This window comes from Papio anubis, chromosome 10 (genome assembly GCF_008728515.1).
Source record: "Papio anubis isolate 15944 chromosome 10, Panubis1.0, whole genome shotgun sequence".
Lineage (NCBI taxonomy): Eukaryota > Metazoa > Chordata > Mammalia > Primates > Cercopithecidae > Papio > Papio anubis.
In genome coordinates, this window is record NC_044985.1 from 124,440,983 (window position 1) to 124,453,686 (window position 12,704).

Consider the following 12,704-nt stretch of genomic DNA (forward strand, 5'->3'; position numbering starts at 1 on the left):
GGATGAATGGGCAGGTGGGTGGGTAGATGAATGGATGGCTGGATGAATGGATATTGCATGCATGAACTGACGGATGAATGGATGGGTGTGTGGGTAGATGAACAGATGCTTGAATGAATGGATGTTGCATGGGTGGATTGGATGGTAGGTGGGTGGGTGATTGGGTGGGTGGATGGATTGATGAATGAAAAAGCAGCCACTTATTCTCAGAAAATATGCATTCTGAAAGTTTAGTGACATCTGAGGTCAATATTTAGGAAAGGAATTAAAGTGTTCTTGAATATTTTAACTTCTAAAAATTAAACACTTCGGCCGGGCACAGTGGCTCACACCTATAATCCCAACACTTTGGGAGGCCAAGGAGGTTGGACCATGAGGTTAGGAGTTCAAGACCAGCCTGGCCAATATGGTGAAAGCCCATCTCTACTAAAAATACAAAAATTACCTGGGTGTGGCGGTGGGCGCCTGTAATCCCAGCTACTCCGGAGGCTGAGGCAAAGAACTGCTTGAACCCGGGAGCCGGAGGTTGCAGTGAACCAAGATTGCACCACTGCACTCCAGCCTGGGTGACAGAGTGAGACTCTGTGCCCCCCCACCAAAAAAATTAAACACTTTTCCTTAGGTGGTGGCTGACTTTCCTGGGGCGCTGGGTAGGGTAGGAGGGCTTTTGGAAGACCAACAGAGCAGAGCATCTTTTCATGCCATCCTTGGACAAGTCGAAGGCCTGGCTGGGCCCCAACACCACTACTGCCCTGTGCTCCCACCCTTGGCTCTCAGGCAGATCCCTTACCACCACATAACAGTAACAACAAACCCTGCTCTCCATGCCAACCCTGAGAGGAGACTTGGCCCATGGAACACCTAGGCGCTGACGCAATCGTCGGGGCAGGGCACTAGCTACAGCCTGCACAAGGGGAAATGCACAGGGCCCAGGGCCAGGACTCACCTGCAGCTCCATGGACTCAGGAGCTTCTCCCCAGCCACATCTGCCCCAGGTTCCACACCAGCCTTGGGACTCCCCTGGCTGCATGTTCACTAATCCACCTCCTGATCACTCCTGTCCCCAGGAGTGGGCAGGTGGGATCCTGAGACCCTCATTCCCCTGCACAGACGTCCAGGGCCCCAGGGCCCAGCCTGTCTCCCAGCTCGAGCCAGCAGGGGCTTTCCCTCCCTTCATTATGGCTCACATCAGTCACTTAATGGGAGGAGCGTGTTTAGGTTACCCTGAGGGAGCACCCTCAGTGGCAGCTGGCTGGGGGCCTCAGGAACCTGCCTAGGGGCAGCCTGCACAGTGCAGGGCCCTGGGGGAGGAGCAGTAGCAGACTGGTCACCTGAACTTGTAAGTTTGCTTCTGGATTTTGATCAACAAAGGGGTCTCATTGATTATGAACCAGGGTTCTCCATCGTCAACGAATGGAGGAATTTCATTGAGGAAGATGCAGGTGTCCAGCTCTTTGCGGAAAGAGCTTGTCATGGGCAGGTGGTCACAGTCAGTCGAGTAGACATACGTTTCTGGAGGCAGCATTAGGTTGTCATTCAGAAGAAACCGCTTATACTCATAGAAAAAGGGGTCCTGTTCCTCCTGCAGTCCCCACTCTGTTTTCTCCTCTTCTGAGAGGCTGATCCTGGCAGGGCTGTAGGTGAGGAAGCCGGAGAACTCAGGGTAGCTGAGGAGGGAGAAGCCACTGGGGATCTGGGTGCACAGCTTGATGAGTTGCTCCCGGAACCACAGCCCCACGTCCTGGCTGCCGTCAGGGTAGGTCTCAACGCCTGGCCCAAACCGCTGGTCCGCTTTGTACAGCCCCTGCCAAGGAAGCGCAATAGGCCGAGGAGAGATGGCACGACCCAGCTGCACGCTGTGATCAGGCTTGTAACATCAAAAGAAATCCCAAAAAAGAAAACTTTCCCAAGAAATGCATGCATTCACCCAGTCAACATCTCTGGAGGCTTAGGCTGTGCTGCCCAGGGGCTGAGGCGGACCAGCTCTCCCGAGGGACAGGAAGGAGGGCACTCCAGAGAGCACATGAAGGGGCAAGGGGGCGGCCAGGGAGGTCTCGGTGGCCTCTAAGGTGAGGACATGATGGAGGTCTCATGGTGAAAGCATGTCAGAGACGCCAGGTGTGGGTTCAATTCAGGGAACCCAGCCCAAACACCCCGACACGCTGGGGCAGCAGTGGGTGGGGACGAAGTGTGCAGGCAGCAGGTCAGGTATGATCCAAGAAGCAGCAGGAGGAGGAGGAGGAGACAGAGGAAAGGAAGAGGAGGAAGGAGGGAAGAGCAGGAGAGGAGGCCAAAGGGAAGAGGGGAGGAGGGGAAGAGGAAAGGGAAGGAGAAAGAGGGGGACGGAGGAAGAAAGGGAGCCAATCCTCGCTTCCGGGAACCCGGCATCTCCCAGGCCTTTGCATGTGGGCAGTGGAGACCACAGTGCAGGAGAGGAAGAAGGCATCCAGGAGGGCCTCACAAAACAACCAGTGAGGGGCCACTGCCAGGAGCCCAGGGCAGGGAGCACAGTCAGGGGCCTGCTGCCCAGGGGAGGCGCGTCTTCCTGAGATGGCATTGAAGGATGCCTGGAGGGTACAGTGGGCAGAGGAGACAGCACAGGAAAAGGCACTGAGGCCTGCAACAGTGGGTGGCAGGGATGCTTCCCCCCCTGGGGCCCGCATTTTCATCTATGAAACTCCCATCTCAGAGGTCTCCACCTGATGTAGTTTGGATCTGTGTCCCCACCCAAATCTCATGTCAAATTGTAATCCCCAGTGTTGCAGGTGGGGCCTGGTGGGAGGTGACTCTAACACAGGGGTGGCTCCTTCATGAATGGTTTAGCCCCATCCCCTTGGTGCTGCCCTCATGATAGGGCATTCTCGTGAGATCCGCTTGTTTAAAAACATGTGGCATCTCCTTCCCCACTTGCTCCTGCTCCCACCACATGATGTGCCTGCTCCCCGTTCACCTTCCACCATGACTGGAAGCTTCCTGCGGCCATCCCAGCCACGCTTCCTGTACAGCCTGCAGAACCATGAGCCAATTACACCTCTTTTCTTTATAAATTACCCAGCCTCAGGTATTTCTTTGCAGCAACGTGAGAACGGCCTAATACACCACCCATACAACACACCCGCCTGAGCATCTCCAGCTGCAACCCCAGGCTGGGCGCTTGGGGATGTGCGGCTTCATGAGGCCCCTGCCCACCAGCAGCTTGCAGCCTGGAAGAGGAGGTAGAAAATGAAATGAAGGAAAGCGTGCTCAGGCTGGTTTTGCTCTGCAAGGGAGTTGGGCAGTGGGACTGTTTCCAGAAGAGCCTTTGGGGTGGCTCAGTGGGGTGGAGGTGGAGAGAAGTGATAGGTGAGGTTGGGCCATGGGCAGGTACCTGGCAGGTCTGGAGGGGCTGGTGGGCATAGCAAGGGGGCTGCACATTCACCCCAGGAGCTTCAGAGAGCCCCTGAGGAGGCGTAAGTCACTGGATCAGGTGGGCCAGGAAAAACTTGGGGGTAGAGCAAGAAAAGGGGGCCACGGGCAAGGAGGCAGCAGCAAGAAAAGAGTCCCCATGATTAGTGTTGAGGTCAAGGGGGCTACAACCCGGACCCCGTGGTTCTGCTTCTGGGACCCCTCGTTGTCCTGTGATCTTGCCCTGTCGCCATTTGCTTTGTGACATTGTATTACCTTGTGAAGTATGTGATCTCTGTGACCACACCCTATTCGTGCACTCCCTCCCCTTTTGAAAATCAGTAATAAAAACTTGCTGGTTTTACGGCTCGGGGAGCATCACGGATCCTGCCGACATATGATGTCTCCCCCGGACACCCAGCTTTAATTTCTCTCTCTTGTGCTCTTTCCCTTTATTTCTCAACCCAGCCGAGACACTCAGGAAATAGAAAAGAACCCACGTTAAACATCGGGAGCGGGTTCTCCCCATATCTCATGGCAGCCTGAGGAATGTGAGGTTGGCTAAAGTGATGAGGCCCAGAGAGACCAGCAAGAGGCCTCAGTCAGGCCCCCACCCGGACCCTGCAGCCAAGCCCAGGGTAACCGTTTCAAGGCATTTTGTTTTTCCTTTCTTTACCTATGGTTTCCAGATTTGCTGATAAGTTACCCAAAATGTTATCACAAGTTCCACAATGTGACCCTCACCTATTGTCTTCACGTATGTAGGATTTCTGATACAAAAAACAACATCCAGTCAATAGCTCCTGTGATTTTAATGAACCAATGTAAATTCTTGGTAGATAACTTAAGAACTTCCTCTTCTTTTTTCCTTTAAAACTTCACTTGTAACGGCTGCTAATTGGAGCATGTATTCAGGGCAACTTTAATTTATTTCTCTCTGGCTGCAGTCCTCAAACCTTGCAGTCCTCGAAACTCTACTTACATTAAATCTTGCCTCAGTCTTGTCCTTTAGGTTGACAACAGCCACTTGGTTAAGCAGTCACCACATGACCCCACAGTCCCATTCCCAAGTATCTACCCAAGTGACACGGAGACCTATGCTTCATGTTGACATGTACAAAAATGACTAAATGTGTATGTCTATAATGGTGTTAAACCAAGTTCAGCCTAAAGTTGCCTCCTTACATATTTCAGTTTGGCGGAAAGGTTTTTCTGCACATCATGAACTATAACAAGAGGAGGTGTAAACTGATCATAGCCCACACCTGCACCAATCACTGAGTTTTGGCCAATCAAATGTAGCCACTGTTCAAACCATGTTCAAATAAGGCAAACACTGAGCTGCAACCAATCCAGCTGTTTCTGTACCTCACTTTTGTTTTCTGTATTTCACCTTCCTTTTGCTGTCTATACATTTTCCTCCACCATGTGGCTGTGCTGGAGTCTCTCTGAATCTGCTGTCATTCTAGGGGCTGCCCCATTCATGAATCGTTCATTGCTCAATTAAACTCCTTTAAATTTAATTTGGCTTAAGTTTTTAACAATGCGATTATTCATAATTGCCAAGCACTGGAAACAACTCAAATGTCCTTCATCAGGAGAATAAACTATGGTAGCTCCACACAATGAAAATGTGTTAAGCAATAAAAAGGAACAAACTCCCGGAACAAAGAGATGAATCTCAAATGCACGATGCTAAATGTCAGACGCCAGACTCAAAAGGCTGCACATTGTGTGATTTCACTGCAGACAAAAAATAAGATCCCAAACCCCCTGAACAGACTGAATGGACCCCCTCTTGGCCAAGAGGACCCCAGAAAAACCTGAAAACCTGTGTGCTTGGCCATAGCAGGAAGGAAAGTCACACATACCTTGCTATGACCCCTCCCTTTTGGAGTTTAGACACAACTGACCAGCACTAATGATAAAATAGAGACAAGAAGGCTGACAAAACAGACGCTTTATGGCAATAAGATACTCAATTATAAACAGAACCTAAGGCTAAGCATGGCAAGGCCACTGCTGCGGGAAGTCAGGGACCCTGAACAGAGAGACCGGCTGAAGCCGCAGCAGAACATAAACTGTGAGGATTTCATGGACATTGATTAGTTCCTCAAATTAATACTTTTATAATTTCTTACGCCTGTCTTTACTGCAATCTCTGAACATAAAGTGAAGATTTCATGGACACTTATCACTTCCCCAATCAATACCCTTGTGATTTCCTATGCCTGTCTTTACTTTAATCTCTTAATCCCACCATCTTCGTAAGCTGAGGAGGATGAATGTCACCTCAGGACCCTGTGATGATTGCATTAACTGCACAAATTGTTTGTAGAGTATGTGTGTTTGAACAATATGAAATCTGGGCATCTTGAAAAAAGAACAGGATAACAGCGATGTTCAGGGAACAAGGGAGGTAACCTTGAACTGACTGCCAGTGAGCCAGATGGAACAGAGTCATATTTCTCGTCTTTCAAATGCAAATAGTAGAAATACCCCTGAATTCTTTTCCTCAGCAAGAAACATCCCTGAGAAAGAGAATGCACCCTGAGGATAGGTCTATAGACGGCCCCCTTAAGGTGACCACCTTTTACGGTTGAGGCTGAAGGGATGAAATAAGCCCGGGTCTCCTGTGGCGCTCCCAGGCTTATTAGGACGAGGAAATTCCTACCTCATAAATTCTGGTCAGACAGGTTGTCTGCTTTCAAACCCTGTCTCCTGATAAGATGTTATCAATAACAATGAGTGTCTGAAACTTCATTAGCAATTTTAATTTCGCCCCATCCTGTGGTCCTGTGATCTTGCCCTGCCTCCACTTGCTTTGTGATATTTTATTACCTTGTGAAGTATGTGATCTCTGTGACCCACACCCTATTCGTGCACTCCCTCCCCTTTTGAAAATCGCTGATAAAAACTTGCTGGTTTTTACATGTGATGTCTCCCCCAGACACTCAGCTTTAAAATTTCTATCTCTTGTACTCTTTCCCTTTATTTCTCAAACCAGCCGAGATGCTTAGGGAATAGAAAAGAACCCATGATAAATATTGGGGGTGGGGTTTTCCCCAATAGGCCACACCTGCAGACCATCAATCTCGCTACGTAGCATCCTTAACTTAAAACGTTGTGCTGACTCCAAGTTTTAGAAAGAGCCTTTAACCAACTGCAAATCACAGAGTCCCTGAATCCACCTATAACCTGTAAGCCTCCTCTTCCAGACATCCCACCTTTTTGGACCTAACCAATGTGTGTTTTCCACGTATTAAGTCTTTGCTGTAGTTCTCGTCTCCCTTAAACATATAAGACTAATCTGACGCCTCAGGCACACTTTGTCAGGACACCTTGAGACTGTGCTTCCCTGAGCCATGGTCCTGAAACTGACCCAACAGTCCCACAGGCAGTTTTTAGGATAAACACAGAAATTGACCCTTCTGGTCTTAAAGCTTGAAACTTTATATGCTTCTTTCCTCAGGAAAGGAACCCCAGACCTCTCAAAAAGTATCAAAGAACTGAAACTCACCAGATCACTGCATCCAATGAGACTCCAGGCCCTCATTCACCATGATTGCTTCTTTGCCCCTCCTGAGTTCCTGTTTTCTTATCCATTGTTACATTTCTTCCCTGCTATCTAAACCCCTAGTTCTAGTCAGTCATGGAGATGGATTTGAGACTCAGCCCCAGTCTCCTCGGCTGCAGCACCCGATTAAAGCCTTCTTCTTTTGCAATACTCCTGGTCTCAGTGACTGGCTTTCTGTGGGGTGAGCAGCAGGACCTAGACTGAACCTGTGGCGTTTTGGTAACAGATTTTGGTTCCCTGACAGGGAACGCATTGCTCGTGGATCAGCTGCTGAAGGCCTGAAGTCTCAGAAGCCCTCCTAAACAGACGCCAGCCCAATTTTGGCTGGAGGTGAGTATCCGTCTCTTTCTGGACCCTCTGCTACCAGCTCCAGAAGCGTTCCTGATTGCCTCAGAAGCACTGTCTTTGAAATCTGACATCTGCATCAAGATAGGTGAGTGTCCTTTGTGGGCCCAAACAGCAGGATCTGCTCCTCTCAATTTGGGACATTTTTAAAGGAAATTCCATTTGTGGTTCAACAAGCCCAACTGACCAAGAGAGGAAAGCACCACAACTGTTTCAGTATGGATACTCCTGGGAGCTTGTTTGTAACTCTGTGTTGTGTGTGTGTCTGGGAAAGTGAGTATCTTTTGTGAGTGCCAGACAGCAGGATCAGCTCTTCTTAATTTGGGAAATTCCAAAGGAATTTTTGTTTGCAGGGTGACCAAGCCCCATCGATGAAGAGAGGAAGCACCCCGACTGTTTTAGTTGGGACACTCTTGGGGCTTCTTTCTTGCTGCAGCAGTTGGATTGTCTTTTGGTGATTGTTTGTATGTGTGTCATAGGAAATTAAAATTCAGAAAACTGATAATCTTTTGTAAGACTGTTTGGCCCCAATATTCTTTGGAATTCAGAGTTTGCTGTTCAATGGGAAAGCAAGATGGAGTTCCGTGTGGCTTTTATGTTGCTTTTTTTTTTTTTCTTTTTGAGACGGAGTCTTGCTCTGTCACCCAGACTGGAGTGCGGTGGTGCCATCTTAGCTCACTGCAAGCTCTGCCCCACCAGGGTTCACGCCATTCTCCTGCCTCAGCCTCCTGAGTAGCTGGGACTACAGGCGCCTGCCACCACACCCAGCAATTTTTTGTATTTTTAGTAGAGATGGGGTTTCACCATGTTAGCCAGGATGATCTCAATCTCCTGTCCTCGTGATCCGCCTGCCTCAGCCTCCCAAAGTGCTGGGATTACAGGCAGGAGCCACCACACTGGACCTAAGCAGGACTGGGCTGGATTAGTCTGTTTCAGGTGATGTTCTTCTGGGTTGCTGTTTGGCCCAAGTGCTCTTTGGAATCTGGGGAGGTATGGCCTTTAAAAATCAAACTGCTGACCAGGCACAGTGGCTCACGCCTGTAATCCCAGCACTTTGGGAAGCCAAGGTGGGTGGATCACCTGAGGTCAGGAGTTCGAGACCAGCCTGGCCAACATGGCGAAACCCCACCTATTAAAAATACAAAAATCAGGTGGGCGTAGTGGCATTCACCTGTAATCCCAGCTACTCAGGAGGCTGAGGCAGGAGAATTGCTGGAACTCAGGGGCAGAGGCTGCAGTGAGCCAAAATTGTGCCACTGCACTCCAGCCTGGGTGACAGCAAGACTCCACCTCAGAAGAAAAAAAAAAAAAAAGGGCCAGGCACAGTGGCTTATGCCTGTAATCCCAGCACTTTGTGAAGTCAAGGCAGGTGGATTACAAGGTCAGGAGTTCAAGACTAGCCTGGCCAAGATGGCAAAACCCCATCTCTACTAAAAATACAAAAATTAGCTGGGCGTGGTGGCAGGCACCTGTAATCTCAGCAACTCTGGAGGCCAAGGCGGAGAATTGTTTGAACCTGGGAGGTGGAGGTTGCAATGAGCTGATATCATGCCACTGCACTCCATCCTGGGCAACAGAGCGAGACTCTGTCTCAAAAAAAAAAAAAAAAAAATCAAACTGCCATGGAAACTGCTTTACCCAAAATTTTGGTCCACAGCCTTCACTGGATTACGCATTGAGGCTAACAAAGTTCAGCCATGTAAACAAATTTGTAGACCGGTGAGTTTGTATTGCTATCTCATGGCTAGAGTTCAAAGGTAAAAACTATTGAATCTGTGTGTCTGTGTGTGGGTGTGTGTGTACATGTCTAGATGTGTTTATATATATATATACATTTATTATATGTTGAGTCTACCAAGTTGGTTTATAAAAAAAAAAAAAGAGCACTCATAAATTAAGTAAGTCCAAGCAATTTTCAACTCACAAATTTAAGTAAATTATTAGGTAAATTATTTACTTAGTTTTCAATTTCATTAATTAAGTAAATAAGTCCAAGCAGTTTTCATGAGACTTAAGTAAATCTTCACTAAACAAACTGGCTTTGAAATTATAGGTAAAATAGGCTGGGTGCAGTGGCTCATGCCTGTAATCCCAGCACTTTGGGAGGTCAAGATGGGCGGATCACAAGGTCAGGAAATCGAGACCATCCCAGCTAACACAGTGAAACCCTGTCTCTACTAAAAATACAAAAAAAAAAAAAAAAAAAATTAGCCAGGTGTGGTGGTGAGTGCCTGTAGTCCCAGCTGCTCAGGAGGCTGAGGCAGGAGAATGGTGTGAACCCAGGAGGCGGAGTTTGCAGTGAGCCCAAATCGTGCCACTGCACTCCAGCGTGGGCGATAGACCAAGACTCTGTCTCAAAAAAAAAAAAAGAAAAAAGAAAAAGAAAAGAAATTACAGATAAAATAAAAATAGAAGTATCTTCAGAATTGTCAGCATATATTTTTATCTGGGTTTTATATTTGTCTTTGCTAGATATTTTGAGATATCAGGGTTTGGCACAGAGGTTATAAAACTACAAACCCAGCCAAAACAAAATTATCTTTCTGTGAATTTTTTGATAAGTATGACTAATTTAATGTTGTTGCTTTAATGAAAGCAGCTGAGTCTTCTGAGTTATTGGTGAAAATACCCATGTAGTTAACTTTAAGGTTCTTATTTAGATGAATACCTAATATTCACAGGTTATAAAATGGTTAACAAGGAAATAAATGATACATAAAAATCTAGATAAATTGCTAAAAATAAAATGTATTTATATACATTATGTAAGTGCTATAGGTGAACTTTTTGTGTAATTTAAAACCTTACAATTATTTTTCATGTTCATTAGATACCCAAGTCATTTCCAATTAAGAAGAGGTTATGGTATGGGGAAGTATGTTTCTAAAAATTGTGGAACTGTAATCTATAAAATGCTAATATCTGATAGTTTAGGATTTCTTGCTTCCTAGGGTTTCACTAAAATGTAAGGTTACTAAGAATAAAAATTATAGTTAATTATAATTCTGTATATAAAATATACCAAAGATGATGTGCTCTTAGTGAGAAAAAGAAGAATTTTGTCCAACTCAAAAGTTATCTAAAGGTTAATTCAAATTATAGACTTAAAAGGTTATTTATGAAACAAAGTAGAAAGGAACCAGTAAGTAGGGAAGAGAGATGTGAAGAAAGTTACGGATATGAAGATATATTTTTGTTAAGGAAGGTTATAAAGAAAAAATAATTTTTCACAAGAAAGAAATCTTGTATGGTAAGTTTTTGTCCTAAAATGATTGGTTACTTAAAAAAGAAAAGAAAATTTAGGAAAAACAAAGTCCAAGCATGTCACAGATGGTCTGTGTAAAGCATATGTAGCTTTTTCCTGTTTCTCTGTGTATCTATCTTCATGAATATGCAGAGAAAATAGAAAGTTGAAAAAGTTTAGATAGTAAAATATTCTTTAAAACCTGATAGAACATTGGAGAAGTTTGGCTAATTAACATTGCTCAAAGTTAAAGGTCTTACTCTTGATGAAGTAAATTAAGAAATACTGTCATTAAATACATTAGCAGTTTAGTAATTTTTTTTTTTTTTTGAGACAGAGTCTCACTCTGTTGCCCAGGCTGGAGTGCAGTGGCGCAATCTCAGCTCTCTGCAAGCTCCGCCTCCTGGGTTAATGCCATTCTCCTGCCTCAACCTCCCGGGTAGCTGGGACTACAGGTGCCCGCCACCATGCCCGGCTAATTTTTTGTATTTTTTTTTAGTAGACATGGGGTTTCACTGTGTTAGCCAGGATGGTCTCAATCTCCTGACCTTGTGAACTGCCCATCTTGGCCTCCCAACGTGCTGGGATTACAGGCATGAGCCACTGCACCCGGCTAGCAATTTTTTTTTCAGTAAGAGTTAAGCATGGAGCCAAGTATCATGTAAATACCTACATTGCTTTGTTTCACACTGTATTTGCTCTTCTGCATAGATAGGTACTTACTGGTCATGTGCCTGAAGTGAATTTCTTAATAGCACAAAACATATAGTGGTGTTGGTGGCCTTAAAGACATTAATTTGTGTGCAAGGAACAAAATATTATGTGTTCTTTTAGGCTCTGGGTAATACTATAGCATCCAAGGTCAACTGATAACTGAGTAGGAGAAAGATCTGGGACTGGTTTCCCGTTTACTTGTTTTTGCTTTTGATTTTCAATTATTTGCTCTTTGTTCACCTTTGGGTTTTACTTATATATACATATATATAAAACTACTGATATTTTTTAGTTTTTTAATGGAAGGCTTTTATTTTGTTCTGTGAATAGTCACTTTATTTCTATGTATTTCTAACAAGTCATCATTTGTTCTATTTATTTAGAATTCATAAGCTACCTTTGTTAAGCCTGCAAAAATTGATAGAGCACACCAGCCAATTAAAATGTGGTTGATTTTGTTTACCTTGAATGATCTGGAGAAGACTATGTTTTACAAGTTCTGAGCAGAAATAGTACATACACTATTTCTGTTACTTGAAAAAGTAGGTGAAAATAAAAATGTTTAAATGTTATTTATTTCCAAGGTCATTCAATTCAATCCATTTGAAGTGGTTTCCAATCTTTCCTTTAAGTAATGAGAAAAAAAAAACAAAACTGTGATGTGGGTACAAAGTTTTAATGTTTAGGAAAGATTGGCCTTGTCCTTAGAGAAATTATATTAATTGGGATTTTTCTCAAACTAATTTAGTTGTGTTTACCATTATTAAAACTAAGTGACATTCACTTGGATTAAGTAATGATAATTAAAAAGTGAGAGTTTCTAGTGATTTTCGATCCTAAGCCATTTATCACTGATGGGCCTTCATTTGTGTACTCACAAAGTATGCACAAGTGTTGCACTGGTTTGAAGATTTTAGTGGTGCAAGTTACCTAATCAGTTGTCAGTACTGTATCTAGAAACCAATCTTGCAAATATGTGATGATATCCTTTTAAAATAGCTGAAAAGAAGTTATACAAAACTTTCAGAACCATATATTAAGATGGGTGTGCTTGTTCTTTGTCACTGTTTTGTTATATAATATTTAAGTGAAAGGAGATTAAAGAAAAGGAAATTAATATTGACTTTACAAAATTGATGTTTGTGTTTACCATCATTTTTACCCATTTCCCATTTAGGAAAAAAAAAATACAGCTCACTGCCAACACTCATTTAATTTTACATAAACATGCTCTTTAAGGGTGAAGCAAATCTGATTTTCAATGTAAAAATAAAACTAAAAAACTCTTCTTGGGGTTATTTCTAAACAGAACTTGTCTCTAATCCTAATGTATATGATGTTACATTAGGATTAGAGATGAGTATTCTTGGGGCAAACAGTAAATAGGTTAAATAATGGAAAGAAAAGTTAGTTGTCTTAGTTTGGTAAGTTTAGCATAGG

At 44.6% G+C, this 12,704-nt stretch overlaps 1 protein-coding gene across 1 annotated transcript in view; it reads right to left on the reverse strand.

Annotated features, from left to right (window-relative positions):
- The window catches only part of ANKMY1 (ankyrin repeat and MYND domain containing 1), a 67,815-nt gene that overhangs the window by 43,700 nt on the left and 11,411 nt on the right, over nucleotides 1-12,704 (reverse strand). Inside the window, exon 5 of the mRNA XM_031651721.1 lies at nucleotides 1,332-1,804. Within this exon, the coding sequence (XP_031507581.1) occupies nucleotides 1,332-1,804 (473 nt within the window). The remainder of the gene's footprint in view (nucleotides 1-1,331; nucleotides 1,805-12,704) is intronic.